General features: G+C 42.9%; 1 protein-coding gene across 1 annotated transcript in view; it reads left to right on the top strand.

Annotated features, from left to right (window-relative positions):
* Positions 1 to 15,306, top strand: part of htr2cl1 (5-hydroxytryptamine (serotonin) receptor 2C, G protein-coupled-like 1) — a 253,433-nt gene that overhangs the window by 201,881 nt on the left and 36,246 nt on the right. Inside the window, exon 5 of the mRNA XM_070548024.1 lies at positions 7,571 to 8,555. Coding sequence (XP_070404125.1) covers positions 8,138 to 8,555 — 418 coding nt within the window. The 5' untranslated portion in view covers positions 7,571 to 8,137. The remainder of the gene's footprint in view (positions 1 to 7,570; positions 8,556 to 15,306) is intronic.

Here is a 15,306-nt window from a genome sequence, read left to right on the forward strand (position 1 = left end):
AACACACACACACACACACACACACACACACACACACACACACACACACACACAGATGGAGGCATGGTGTGGTTTCACATTTGCAGTGCAAGCAGAGAAGAAGCACATTCAGTTTCATGTTTCTGACAGTCACCGTTCAGCCCCCTCACCGCCCCTTCCATCTCAAACTCCCTCACACCCCGCTCATCGCATTCACTCGTGTTCACAATGCTCTCTGTTTTGCACATTTTAAATCCCATTTAAACAAAATTTGTTTTCTTTCAGTGTACACAATGGGAATGTATTCAGGAAGAAGTGCTAGAAATAATAATCCGCTGATTTATGAGTGTTTATGAGACGTTCTAATCATAATATTTGGTTTTGGTCATTTTTGTGTGTGGTAGGTGTACGCCAAGATACGTTTTACTGTTATAAGAAGTCACTCACGGCTCAGTTCACACAGAATAAAAAACAAAAGGTTAACTTATTTTTGTTGTTTGTTTAACATTTGATCTCATTTGGGTTGAACTGAACAAAGCTTCTCTGATTTAAGTGGTTTTCTGTCTTAAACTGTGATTTAAAGGTCTAATTCACTGAGAAACCATGTAATACTTGTGTTTTTATTGTGATCAGTCACTCTGAGTTGCATATGTGCTCTTCAACTGCTGTCATCTGCATTAGCTGCGGAAAGTAAACTAAAACGTTAGAAAACATCAGACTCTTCTACATAAGCAAGAAACCCATCAACGTTACAATTTTTACCCAGTTTTCTGCGTTTTGTTAATGATATTTGCAGAAGAGTTGCATTACTGTAAATACTAATGAGCCTAATCCTCTAACAAACTTCTGCCTCTTTAAACAAGAGCAAAGGAGCATTTTCCCACAGAAAATGTCTCACAAGGCGTTGATTCATGATAAAGACCACAGATAATTATTTTTTAAAAAATGACTGAATGAGACCTTTAAGCTTGTTTTCATATCAGTAATTTTTACAAAAAGCCTGTTTACTTAACTAACTGTTAAAGTTGGACAAATGTCTCATAGTTTCACCGACAGACGGCAGCTATGAAGTCAGAATGAGTCACGTTTAGTTCACTCTCATCAGTCAGAAACCAGCTTCCAGGATGGACGGTGCTGATCTCTCGCTGCGAATGTGTGGAGTGACAGATGTCACGAGGTTTGATGCATCAGGAGGTAGAGCATGAGAAAGCTTTCGTCCCCAACAGCAAAGTTAGTAACAGAAAACAGCAGAAAAGGTCAAGCACATGGACCAAGAGGAGAAGTGAGTGACCAGATTTACAGATGGGTTCTTGTTTGATAGCCCTTTGTTATTGTTCTGTTTTTATGTTGTCTTTCTCAGCCTCACAAGTAGCATTTAACTGTTAATGCATGCTTTCTTTATTGTTGCATGACTTGTAGCATGCTAACAGCTTTCATTATGCTACCAGCATAGCATGCTGCTTCATGTTTTAAATTTCACTTTCCTGTTTGTGGCTTTAAATAATCAACTGGATTTCATTTGTTTTCTTTTTTGTTTTGTTGTTGTTTTTCAAGACTGTTGTTGAATTGGGAGTCGCCGTTTCTCACTGACACACTCGCTGTGTCTCAATTCAGGGTCTGCATCCTTCGAAGGACCCACTCTACTCGGCCGACGTGGGCTGGGTCCTCCGTCGGCCGGGTAGACCGGATGTTGACGGCTGTGAATTTGGACAGGCCTAGCCTTCATGAATTCACGCCACTCCCTCGGCGAACGTTCCGTCGCCTAGCAACCGTGGCACCGCTGAGCAGAAGGGAGAAGGAACTTTAAACGATGGAGCTCGAAGTTTTATTGAGCTTTTTAATCATTTCCTTGACGGTTGGAGAGCTAATTCAGAGAAAAAACTTTCGACTAGCTGAGCCTGAGCAAAGATGTGATAATAGTTTTAATACTTTCTAAGGGTCTTAATTTGACTAAAACCGATTTATCACCTTTTAAAACTTTTCAAGACCCAGCAGATACCCTCTAGTAAACAATTCTCATTTGTAAACAAAAATAAAATTCAAGAGTTTAATGCAGAACTGATTTTATTTAGATATTTCTTTTATATGTACATGTTTAATCTTTCTTAACCATTTTTTCTAGCAAAGTAAAAAGCTGTCAAAGTTCTCCCTTCTCTCCTGTGCCCTCTGCTGCTCTGCCTCCCTCTGCAGCCTCATGTCCTCCCTGATCAGCTCCAGAAGCTGCTCATCGCTGTCACCTTCTCCTGGATGCCCATTTTCTCCAGAAAAGTCTAACAAACATGTAAGAAAAGAAACAGGAAGAGAAAAGAGGACAACGGGTTATTCCTTTCATGTTTTCGCAGAAAAAAATAAACTCAAACGAGTTTTTAAAATATGAGATGTTATTGTACCTCCATGCCACAGCCACCGAATGCTTTGCTCCAGTGATCATGTGGTCCATCTCCCCCCAAGCTTAATAAATTCCCTGGTTTTGTCTTTTGTCCCTAAAATACAAACTTCTATTAAAATCAGGGGGAAAACGTAACGGGAGAAGTATGACACAGAGTGGCCGAACATACGAGCCGAGACCGCAATACAAGCACTTTTACTGTTACATTTCTAACTAAAATAACGTTCATGTATCACCAAAAGTCCTTAACCTAACAGTTTTCAGGTTTATACTGACATTTATATGCGCAATCCTCTCCGACAGCTCCCGCTTCACTGTCCGCCATTACTTTTAAAAGTTCTACCGTCCGGCCCGCAAGGCATCTTGGGAAATGTAAACCATTGAAGGATACACCGGACTCATTCTTCATACAGGCGAAAAGAAGGCAGAATTTGTTGACCGCATTTGAAGGAGTCTTCGAATTGGGACATGCCTAGTCGCGGCGCTGTGACGTAACCGGCCGACGAAGGATGCAGACCCTGAATTGAGACACAGCCACTGTTAACAAGGTTTTGATCAACTTCCATGTCCCTTGTAGAGAGATGTTTTAATTTCCCGTTGTTGAAACAACTTTCTCAAACCTGAATTTCAATCTTGTATCAGTTATTAACCATGTAATACAATCCCAAAAGACATTGCTTTATCTCAGAAGGGGGGGGGATATTTAAACTTTTCTAACCTAGCTAGTTGTGCTGCTATGCTAGTGCTAGCTTATATGTGAAGTAAGTTAGTTTCCATTGGTGTTTTTGGGTCCTTCTTCATACCAGTGCCACAACAAATTTATTTATTTATTTATTATTATGTTTTAATCATCTGTGTATATGAAAACCATCCATCCTTTCATTTTTAACCAAATAACACTAGCAGAGCCACCATGCCATCACTGGTAGAACAGCCTTGAGCAGTCATTTTGACTGCTGCATTTACAGGTCAATAAAAAAATAAATGCCTAAATAGTCCGTTTCAGAATGTTAACGGTATATATTATCAGTTGTTCTAACGCCATCTAACAGTCATGTTTTTTTAAACCACTGGGCCATTTTCTCTCTTCCTTTCTGTTTAAGTTTTAAAAGACAAAAATAATACATTACAAGGAAGAGAAATGCTGATCCAAGGCTGGAGATGATTTTTGACTGTGGGCTTGATGTTATATTGTTATCTTGCCCAGAAAAACCAGTGACAAAGTCTCTGGAGGTCAAAATGACTGCCTGTCTGTCGTTTGCATAATAAACATGAAATCCACATTAAATGAACATTTACACAGAAGGTAAACTCATGGATGAGCAGGGCTGCATGTTTTTATTTGATAAAGTATTGAAACATACAACCAGTCAGAAAGACTGCCATCATCTTTTTAGTGTTGACACTGAGGATGGTCCCAGGGATCTGCCAGTCCATCACAGGGACACACAGAGACGAGCAAGACAACAAAACCCCTCGCTCACACCCTAGAGTCTAATTAACATGAAAACACTTTTGTTCTGTGAGAGAAAACCCACAAATACACAGAGAGAGGATGCTAACTCTGCATCTTAAGGCTGCAGCCAGGATTTTAAGTACATTTATCTGGCTTTTAATCACCAACTGTATCTGTTCAATTTAAATGTGTGGAAGTAGGCGCAGTTACTGAAGAATCAAGACATATCAACCCCAAGGTATTTATTAAACAAGCAGGGGCCTCGGAGGCATGTGGGTGAGTCAAACACAGCCACAGCAGCCTGGCTCCTCCTCATGCTGGTCACCAGCCTGGTGCTGCCTTTACCCAGACCTATCACATGAGACAAGCACAGAGCAGACACCTACTGGCACCCTTAGCAGTGATGGTGCTCAGAAAGTGGTGCCAATCAGGCACCAATCAGGCCCCCTGATTGTCAGCACCTGAGGTACATGCAGCTCAAAAACCAAGAGTCAGCAGCAGAATGAGCTGTGTGAGAAACATCAACCTTCAGAAACACAGGAGCTCACGCTTTTCTGTAATGTTGCTCCAACATTTCTCCAAACATCTCACTGAAAAAAAATCTTAAAACGGTTATAAAATTATCTTAATATACATCTGAACTATACAGAAGCGTGTGAGTATTAAAACAAAATACTCGTGACCTTTTAACAAAATGTCACTTGTGAAAAATAAAAAAATAAAACCACAAGTTGTTTATTTAGATTTAGTAGGGTATTCAACAAAAGAAAAAGACCCCCCTTTTCCAGCGTTTTTTATCTCTGGAAGCAGAGCGGAGCAGTAATTCATTCCCGCTGTGAGGTACACAGTGGCAGCGGGAAATCTCTGCCTCTCCCAGACTTGAGCCGGATGAAACCTTTGTGATTCTCCAGCGGGATCCGTGTGGCTCTCTCTGGGAAATCAGCTGGAATGTGTCGTACAGTCAAAACACTAATTATGATCCGCGGCGGTTGTGAGTGGTTGGCTGAGGCGCGCAATTATTCACTCGGCAGGCTGCATCTAATCTTTGGTTTTAAGCTAATGAACTGTGTGTTTTCATGCCTGGTGTAAGGCTCTGACTGAACCAGTCAAAGGAAAGTTGCCGTCTCAGGGAGTCCAGCGATAGCTTCCACCTTCGGGTGACTGAGACTCCTCTTTTCTCCTCCTTTACCTCTGACTTCCTTTGTCTAATTGTCCTGCTCCTGTTTTCTCCCCCCTCTCCCTTCTGAGGCATTGCTGCTGTATCAGACCAGTTAAATGCTTGGCCTGCAGTGCTGCTTAGTTCCCTGTGAACGATGCTGAAACTCTCCCTCGGCGGAGGCAGACAGGAAGCCTGTTGACACGTTCTACGGCAGAAGTGATGACCACAGATCCTCCATCGTCGTTATTACAGCCTCACTTAAATCATTTGCAATCTGAACTTTTACAAACAACTGCTCTGATTTTATCTCAATTTGTGTTAATGAACCTTTTATAATCATGTCTAACGAACTCTTCTATGGAGTCAGTGTGTGGGGTATCGACTTTATGCTGTTTGTCTCTGCAAGCCCGCGGAAAGGAATCAGTATTGTGTGATACAAAGGCTATAAGATGAGTTTCCAGAGCAGCTTTCTTTGTCTTCTACAAGGCAAGCAGGAAGCTGGGATGGGATGAACGTCTCTCTGAAACACAGATGCTCACAAAGGCTGCACTGTGACCAGTTACTTTAGGAATAAAAGGCAGCTGATGCTGGTAGCTCCAGGAAGAGTGAGTCAATGTTGTTGGACTGTTAGAAGACCTCTCACCATCTACCCTAGCCAGCTACCTTATTGGGTACAGCTTGGTAGTACTAGGTTAGGTGGAGCCTAGGTAGATCCAACAAAGTGTTGGAGACATCCCTGAGAGATTCTGGTCCATTTTACCATGACGACATCACACAGGTGCATCCATGAGAACCTCCTGTTCCGTCACATCCCAAAGGTTCTGGACTGGATTGAGATCTGCTGACTGTAGAGGTGATTGGAGTACAGTGAGCACATGGTCATGTTCTAGAAACCAGTTAGAGATGGTCTGACATTTGTAACATGACATGGTGCTTTATTCTGCTGGAAGTCATTAGAAGATGGGTCCATGTGGTCATAAATAGAAGGACATGGTCAGCAACAATACTCAGGTAGGCTGTGGTGTTTAAACCAGGCCCAGGTGATGGGTCCAAAGTGGGCTAAGAACATCTCCCCCACACCAATTCTATAGTCTTAGCAGACAGGAGACTGGTGTGGTCTTTTGGGGGAGACGGTGGCACAGGAGTTAAGTGCTCGCCCCGTAATCAGAAGGTTGCAGGTTCAAGTCCCGCTCAGTCTGTCGCTGTCGTTGTGTCCTTGGGCAAGACATTTAACCCACGTTGCCTGTTGCTGGCCTCGCCTCTGTCAGTGCGCCCCAGGGCAGCTGTGGCTACATTGTAGCTCATCCCCACCAGTGTGTGAATGGGTGTGTGAATGGGTGAATGACTGGTTGTGTTGTAAAGCGCCTTGGGGGGGGGTCTAGGACTCTAGAAGGCGCTATATCAAATACAAGTCATTTACCATTTTGCTGCTGGAGTCCATCTGCTCCGAGGTTCATCATGTTCTGGTTCTGAAGACCTTGGTTTGGCCTCTGATCTCAGCAGCTGCTCCTCAATACTCTTTCTCTTCTATGGACCATTCTAATCCTGTGGGTGAAGATCCCAGTAGATCAAATGGTTCTGAGTTGCTTAAACTGGCCTTGTAACAACCTTTAAATCTTCTTTTTTCTTCCTTTTGATGCTCAGTTCCTACTTAAACACTTCATCTTTACCACATCAGGATGCCTACACCCACTAGTTCTCTGCCATCTGATTGGCAGATTCCAGACTCGTAGTTCAGTCCTACAGGAAGTAGAGATGTCGTACAGATAAAATACAATAAGCACAATACAACATGCCAGAGTTTGAGACAGAAATATCATAGGAACAAAAAACACGAGACAATAACAACAGTATTGTTGTGAAAAAGTTTACTTAACCCTAAAAGTTAAATAACTATATTATAAAACTGTAAATAAATGAAAACATGTATAAATTAGACGCAGGGATTCCCTAACTGTGGTGCGTGAGCTGCCGCTAGGGATGAAAAGTGTAATGGCTGCGGAGCCCAGAGAAGTTTGTCATATGTCACCATTAGCATAGCCAGAAACTCATTTGTGGGTAAGTTCATGTCAGCGTGTTATGGGGCATGTCTGTGTTTTCCTCCATCTTACTGTTACAGGCAGACATCTGTTGGTGCACACGTCCACTCACACACGTACCAGTCTGACTCCTCCACCATCCTTGAAGACAATGAGGTGTTAAATTACTGTGCTGCTGAATGGTCAGGGTAAACCGAAAGGACAGTCCTTCAGCACAGACCTCAACTCAGACGGTCAAACATCATAGCTTCAGTTTTGTTTTATCTTCGTGAATTTATTTAACACGAGTTGTTAGTACTCACAAACTCCCTCAAACCTTTTATCATGAGTGTGGACGATGTGGCAAATGTGTCTTCCGCAGGAGTAGTCGCTGCGAGAAGGACAGTGATGAAAGGGGGGGGGATTGATGGATGTGTGAAAGGTGTAGGGATGAGTGCCGAGGTGAAAACACAAAGAAAGTGAGAAGGAACAAAAGGAAGAACTTAAAGGCTGAACAGAACAAGTAAGCCGACCAGAAAACTAATCTGACTTCTTTGTTCTTTCCACAGCTCGTCGCCTCTGACCTCACTGGATGAACACCTGGACAGCCGCCCAACACAGATGCAAGCTTGAACGCTGAATACTGATACAGAAGGAAGAGACCCACTGGAACACTGAGTAGCAGTGATTGAGTGGGCGGTGGGAACCCCGCCACGGATATGAGTGATCCCATTTCAGAAACATTTAAAGTCTATGTTCCATCTGGCAGGAGATGTGGCCAAACACCAACCAGCGGCACAGGACTGCCTGGCTCAGCGTTCGTCTTGGGATCTTGTTTCCAATGGCTTATTGGAAGGAAATGGGAGGTTCAGACCTCAAACCACAATTAGGGACTGTTTGCAGCTAGCAAGACTTTACTTCCACACACTGCAAAGGACCAGACCTTTATCTAGTTCTTTCTTTAGCTCTACTTCTATTCTTCATTTTCTCCTTCCCTTTGGTATCCCCCTTATACCAAGAATCTCCTCTCTGCTGAGTGTGTCTCTTCCCACATTGCTTTCATGTATCTAGGAATGGGAAGAGTGAATTGAAACTACGAGTCTTTCAGTTGTCAAGAGTGTCCATCTCTCAGCGGAATGGGGGGCCCAGCAAGGGCTCTTCTTGGCGGGTTTGGCACCACCACCTCCTCCCTGGAGGTTGGAGGTCGGATAGGTTTGCCAAGCCACAGCCCCCTGGACCTTAACCTAACCCAGCCATGGGGAACAGGAGGCAGCAGTGGAGGTGGAGGTGCAGCAGCCATGAGTTTAGGGTTTGATAATTCTACCACGCAGGAGTCCGTCACCAGGACTGTGATCAAGGAGAAAAACTGGCCGGCGCTGCTTATACTTGTGATCATCGCGTTAACGATTGGTGGGAACATCCTGGTGATTCTGGCTGTGTCTCTGGAAAAGAAGCTTCAAAATGCCACCAACTTCTTCCTGAGGTCACTGGCTGTAGCAGACATGCTTGTAGGCATCCTGGTGATGCCCATCTCCCTCATCAACATCCTCTATGGTGAGTCTAGCTAGCACAAAAAACACATGTATGATCTTCTTTTGATACACAACTATCATACTGAGGAACACGCTGCAAACTCAGGACGTTTTATCTTTGGGCATGGTTAATAGCACCATGAATACTGCATTGGACTTGAACTACACAATGTGACAATATCATATATCTACTACAACGTTTGAAACTCCTACCTCTCCAGCTAATGTTAGACTCCATCACTGATGCATTTACCTGAGAAAACAGCTCTGGGAATTGTGTCAGACCTGTTGTAGTTACAGGTTGTTGTTTAGGATTAGGCTGATGTCCTCATTGACCTACAGTTAGCAACACGCACGTGTTTCTAATCACTGTGCATTCAAGGGCTGTAGCAATGTGTTTAGTAATCATGATGAACAGTGCTGTGTGTGTGTGTGTGGCTGAATCACTATTCCCGTTGGAGGAAGCCATATTGGATTCAAGGTCAAGGCTATGCAGGAACTCAGAGTCTGAGTAGAAATTATGACTGAATACAGGTGATTTTACAGTGTGTGATTTAATTATACCTGCAGAAGACAAAACATCACTGAGGCCAGTTCACATGGCAAGATAATCCTACTGATATCTGACCCGATCCTCTCTTCCAACAATTTTAAAGGTGTGGTTAACTGAAAGAGAACATTTTAAATGCTGTTAATGATTACAATCAGTCACTCTGAGTTTTTCATGCAGGCTGAACATGAAAATAGTCTCCTGCACCTATCTCCTGCATTAGCTTCTGATGGAAAATAGACGGTGAAACTCTAGGATTAGAAAATACTCGCATATCGACATCACAATGTGAATTAACATTCATGAACTCACCCATCTTGACTCACGACGGCGAAGGCTGTTGTTGGCTTAACATCCAGGAAGCAGCAGCAAACGTGTCGGCTAGTTTAAACTAACAGTTGGCATTAGCAACTTCACTTCACAGCAGAAGCTCCTCCAGACTTGTGTCATTTAAGGAGATAAAACATCCATGTTGCAAGTCAGCGGTAGAGTCGCATTGCTGTTATCCCATCCGGGCAAGATGTCCAAATATCAGGAAAGACGTTAAAACAAAGAAATCAGCTGTAGCAGACCACAATGGACTGGAACAAAACAAGGATCATAAACACAGAACAACAAAAATATAAAAGATGGTTTAAAGAAGCCATAGAAATATGGAGACGTGGACACAGAACCATGAATAGAGACAAGGGAGTCTACATGTTGGATCACGCATGGGACTGTGTCATCAACGAGGAGGGCACGGGCAGCAGAGGGCGACACCTTCCTTTGCTGCCCGCAGATGAACGAAGAAGGAAGTGATGCCGCCAACATCATCACAGCTCTGATGATGGCTGCAGGAAGTACGTGAAACGTTAGCTAACAATGTAAAGAACAAGTTTTCTTTTCTGTGTTTAAAAGAACCAAGACATGCAATCAGGAAATGGGACTCCAAATTCTGTCGCCTGAAGCTCAGCTGTGACGTCACAGACTTGGCCCTGCCGACGCAGGTGTTTGCGGGTAGGCTTGGACGGTATTACCGTATTACCGTATTACCACTGGTGTTAAACAATAGAAACTGTGTCAGTTCCAATACCGTCATGAAAAAAAAGAACAGTGCACGTAGGAGACAAGGACAAAAAATAAAATAAAACTAATTTCATGCATAAAATAGGAGTGTGGTTGAATTTAGAGTTTTTCTTAAATAGTTTAAATGTTTTGTCCAACTTTAGAGCCGTTCCGTAAAGTTTATGAATGTGATGTCATGACGTGGCAGGTCAGCTTGCGCACCAGCGCACCTGTCTAAACGCAACACACCTTCTGCAGTTTGGGAGTGTTAAGGGTTAAATGAAAACTGAAAAAGAGAGCTGGTAAACACTCATGAGGTCATTTGTGCCAACAAAAGATGACCGCAAAAGATGCACACCCTGTCGGCACAGCAGAGGAGCGACCCGTAGCTGAAATTGCAGCCTTCTGTCTGGAGCCTGAAGCGACGACAATGCGCCTTTCTAGTGGAAAATAAGCTGCCAGGCTTCCCCAGATGTCACGATTAGCCCCAAAGTAACCAGGTGTCTGTCACAGGCTAATCGAAGCGGGGGGGTTTAGCAGTTGGAGGTTGAAGCCGGTAAAGGTAAACATTATTGTTTTCTCAGGCATAAAATAACTTTTATGAGCTACATTTTTAAAAAGGTGCTAATATTATGTGTGTCATGTTGTTATTGCTTTAGTTATAGTGTTTGTTATTCAGTTTCTGAACGGTGAAGGTTCAAACCAACAGTTTGGTAATTCCACTTGAGGCTTACATCATTTTTAAATTAGTCCCGGTAATACCGTACACCGTGGTAAAATGTAGAGGAAGCTAGACGGTATTAAAATTTGTATGCCGCCCAAACCTATTTGTGGGCATTTTTGTACCCCGATTACTGCCTGCAAGGCATTCATTCCTTCTAGAGACCAGTGCAAACATATTGATTAAACAATAATCCACTACTTTAAGGATGTGCCCAACTACCGTAATGGCTCGAAAGATAATTTTATCAGATATTCTACCCATGTGTGGTGTGTTACCAGTTCTCTGGTCTGCTCTGAAGCACATCAGCTCAGGGTTTTCAATCATCTGGGAGTGTTTAGGTTCGACTTTCAAGGACAGGCAAGAGTTCTGCCTCCTGAATGTGATGTGATTGTTTTCCATCACCTGTGTGGTCTCGCATATTTAGAAAATCATCTACTTTAAAAATCCTTCCATGTTACTTGGGCCTTAGTCTAAGACTATTAGGTACTTCATCACACACAAACTACATACATGAATGAATGAATGTGAAAACTGTCAAATGGACCGATCCATTTATCACTCAATAAGGTCCAAGAACACCAAACCAAGATTGGAACACTGAATAAAGAGGCAGATTCATGGGGCCTCATTTATCAAGCTTGCTTACGCACAAAACGGGGTCAGAAAACGAAAAGAACTTTGCATTTTAAATAATGAGGAAATTATCCTTTGAATATAAAAAACGTAACTGATTAGAAGCTAGAAGGTCAGTAAATTACAAAAACATACAAACATGCATGTTTTAATTAAATAGATGAACCTCTAGTTAGTATATTAGGAAAACAGATGACCTGAACAGCGAGTACAGATAGATTTTTTTCTTTTATTATTCTACTGTAATCAGACAGATTTATTTCCAGTAATCTGAGCCAATATTTAAACAGCCCATTCAGCAGATTCCTTCCACTGATCTGGAGCACACACCCACTCACCAGCTGCTGCCAGCACACTGTGACAAGTAAGCTGTGATGATCATTTCAAAGTACTTTTTCAGTGTGATCATTTAAATGATTATTGCTTCAGCCAGACGCGGTACGCTGGTATTTTACAAGTGATTTGAGTTTCAGAGGATGTCAGCTTGGTAATTGGAGCATCATCCCAGCCATCCTTTGCTGCTCTTGTTTACTGTCTCAGGATTCTGCACCAACGCCCTCATTAGTGTTATAGGATGGTGAATTTGTATCCAGAAAGGAGTGGATGTATTTATTTATTTTTTCAAGGTTTGCATTGAAGCTGTGTACCCAGTGAATCTCAGCCAGGCCTCTGTCCTAACACCTCAAAGGAATGTGCCAGTAAATGTCACTATCACAGAGGCCATCACAAAGCTGTGAATGTGTGCGAAAACCTTTTTTCAGGTATATTCACAAACAGATGTCAACCTTTTGCAGCGTTGGTGATGGATTTTAGCTGATGTCATATCTAAGCATCAACCTATAATTCAAATGTGACAGGAAATGAAGGTTTTATTTGTATGGCGCTTTATGTCTGGGTGGATTAGAGCGACTATGTAAAAAGGCCGTTAGTACCACTCAGTAAAAGCCACAGCCTACATGAGTATTCCACCTTTTAGTTCTTTTTAAAACACAGAAATGTTTTATTTACATGCAACGTTTACAGGTGTTACATGAGTATTGTTGCTGATCATTTCCATCCCTTTAGGACCACATGGACCTCTTCTGATGGCTACTTCCAGCAGGATAAAGCACTATGTCATAAAGCTGAGCTCCTCTCTTGGTTTCTAAAACATGATGATGAGGTCACTAGACTCCAGTGACCTCCACAGTCACCAGACCTCAGACCAGTCCAGAACCCTTAAGCTGGGTGTACACTGTGCGACTTTTTCATTCGTAGCACTCAGCTTCAGCTCAAACTGTACGACTTCCTCGCAGGGCAGATCTCACGAGTCATGTGCTCACACTGCACGACCCAGTTCTCGGATGCGATCTGACTGCTCACACTGTACGTCTGGCAGCAACACGTCGGACCTAAAAATATGCTATAATTTGCCGTTTTTACTCAACACGTCAGACTTTTTAGTCTTGTTTTGCCTGTTGTCCTTCAGGAGTGCTGCAGGAGGACACACAGGGATTTATGGGGTTGGATGAACGAAATAAAGAAAGTAAATCTGTGTTTTGTGATCAGTTTAATTTGACATGAACACGACAAACACGCTTTCTTGACAATCATTGTGAGTAAAAAAACGTGTAGAAATAAAAATGAACAACGTGTGTTATTAGGGAAATAGCGGGCGAGCGGTGTTGATGCAGGATTGCGCGTGCGCCGTGAGCGGTTCTGATACATTTTGGGTCGCAGCTGCTCGCAGCGCCGCTTCAACAGTGCGATACCCTCACGAGGGACGAGCAAAATATCAAACACTCCAGAAGTCCGTGCGAGCTCACGATTGCTGATCGGTAGCTGGTCACGTGGTGTTAATCGCCTCTCGTAACCCCCTGTACACTACACGACGCTTGGCGCAAAACTCGCCCCGATCTCGTGGATTCTCGCACGACTGGAAAATCGGCTCAAAAGTGAAAAAGTCGCACAGTGTACGCCCGGCTTTAGGATGTGGTGAAAAGGGAGACTCCCATCATGGATGTAACTGTGATGCTGTCATTTCAGTATGGACCAGAACCTCTGAGGAAGGTTTCCAACAGCTTGTTAGATCTATGACATGAATGAGCAGTTCTGAGGTCAAACAGGGACTTGTACTAGCAAGGTGTTCTGAAAAAGGTCATCAGTGAGTATCAAGTACAACCTGGTCAGCCAGTTAAACTTTTGATGGCCTAACTGGCATGTTTGTTCGAGGATGTTATGCTGATTACCAATAAATGAGCAGATCTGTGTTATTCAATATTACCATCCAATCCAAGGACTGATTGTCAAAATGACTAATTACGCCTTATAATTTAGACGTGTAAGCACATTAAAACTGCCCTCAGTGGGTGCTGTTAGCCTGATGGGAACACTGAGCTAATTCACCCTGAAATGGACCTAAAAAACATAGAAGTTACATTTCCTGTGCTAAAGTAGAAGCTGTCTACCTGTAGCCATGGTCTGCCGCAAAGTAGATTTATTTATTGTATGGATCTCAAAGATTTAAGCACTCTATCTAACTCAGCCTTTAAGATTAGACCTGCAGCCTCACCAAAATGTATAGTAGTTGATGGTGAGTGTCAGGTTTGACACGGTCAGGCCAAAGTGTTTCACAATCTCAGCCTAGCCCTGATGGTGTGGAAGTGAAAGCAAACATGTCCTTTGCTCTAAACATGCACAGCCCTGCAGATTTAAATCTAGCGCTCTGCTTCCTTTCTGTTTGCCCTGCTGCTCTTTTGTATACAAAGCACAACTTTTCCAAACTTCAGTATTCAGCCATTAATCTGTAGCCGTCAGGATTCCCTCGGGAATACCAAGCAGGACAGGAAAGGGTGATTGCTGCGAAATGGGCTACACTTGGCCAACAGACACTCTTGCTCGCTGGCTTCGTATCTGTTTGTCTGTTCAAGCTGCAACTACTGATTGCTCACTGTGGTAATCAGTGTTACACACACACACACACACACACACACACACGCTTGTCTTTCTGTTTTACAAACAGATGCCGAAACACGCAGAGACAGATAAGCAGCATTGCTCTCAGTCTTTTTCAAGCACGTCACAAAAGAGCTCCACTCCTCGCTAAGACAACCACAGAACAAGCGCTCACACACACACACGCACGCATGGAGTTTGGATCTATACTTGGAGTGTTATCCATCAGACCGCTCATTGACTGCATTGATCGGCAAGGCAGCTTGAAAGATAGACCCCGGCGCACACATGAATACAAACAGCCACGTCTCTGAATACTCCAACACCATTAAACTTGATAATTAGGGTTCCAAGCCCAACGGGCAGGGAACCCTATTGTTTTTGGAAGGATTTTTCTTTTTTTTTTTTCATTATTTATTATTCTTCTCTGCTAATACTGTATGGGCGCAGGAGCCTGAAATTGCCAGAAAAAATCTGACATGGCAGTCTGATAGAAAATCTTGACCACTACTCAGATTTGAAAATTTGGACCCAGAGTGACCTAGGTGGCGCTATTGCGGAGGTGAATGCGTTTCAGCTACTAGTTCTCAAACCGTAGGTCCTACAGTCAAAAACTTTATATGTACATAATCGTTGGATGATTCTGCATGTCGTTTGTGTTGGCCACGCCCATTTCTACCTACTAGATTTTTTTTGCTAGATCGCAAAAAACACTAAACTTAGTTTTAAACACCAATCCGTCAATTTTCATCTAATCAACTTCAACTTTGTACATATGATCTATAGACTAAGCTAAGTCGTTGTGATGAAGAAAAATGCTGAATAATTGAAACTTGGGCTAATGACACCATGTCAAATTCAGTGCGCTAGCTGGCACATGTTCTA

Source organism: Nothobranchius furzeri, chromosome 2 (genome assembly GCF_043380555.1).
Source record: "Nothobranchius furzeri strain GRZ-AD chromosome 2, NfurGRZ-RIMD1, whole genome shotgun sequence".
In the NCBI taxonomy this organism is placed as follows: domain Eukaryota; kingdom Metazoa; phylum Chordata; class Actinopteri; order Cyprinodontiformes; family Nothobranchiidae; genus Nothobranchius; species Nothobranchius furzeri.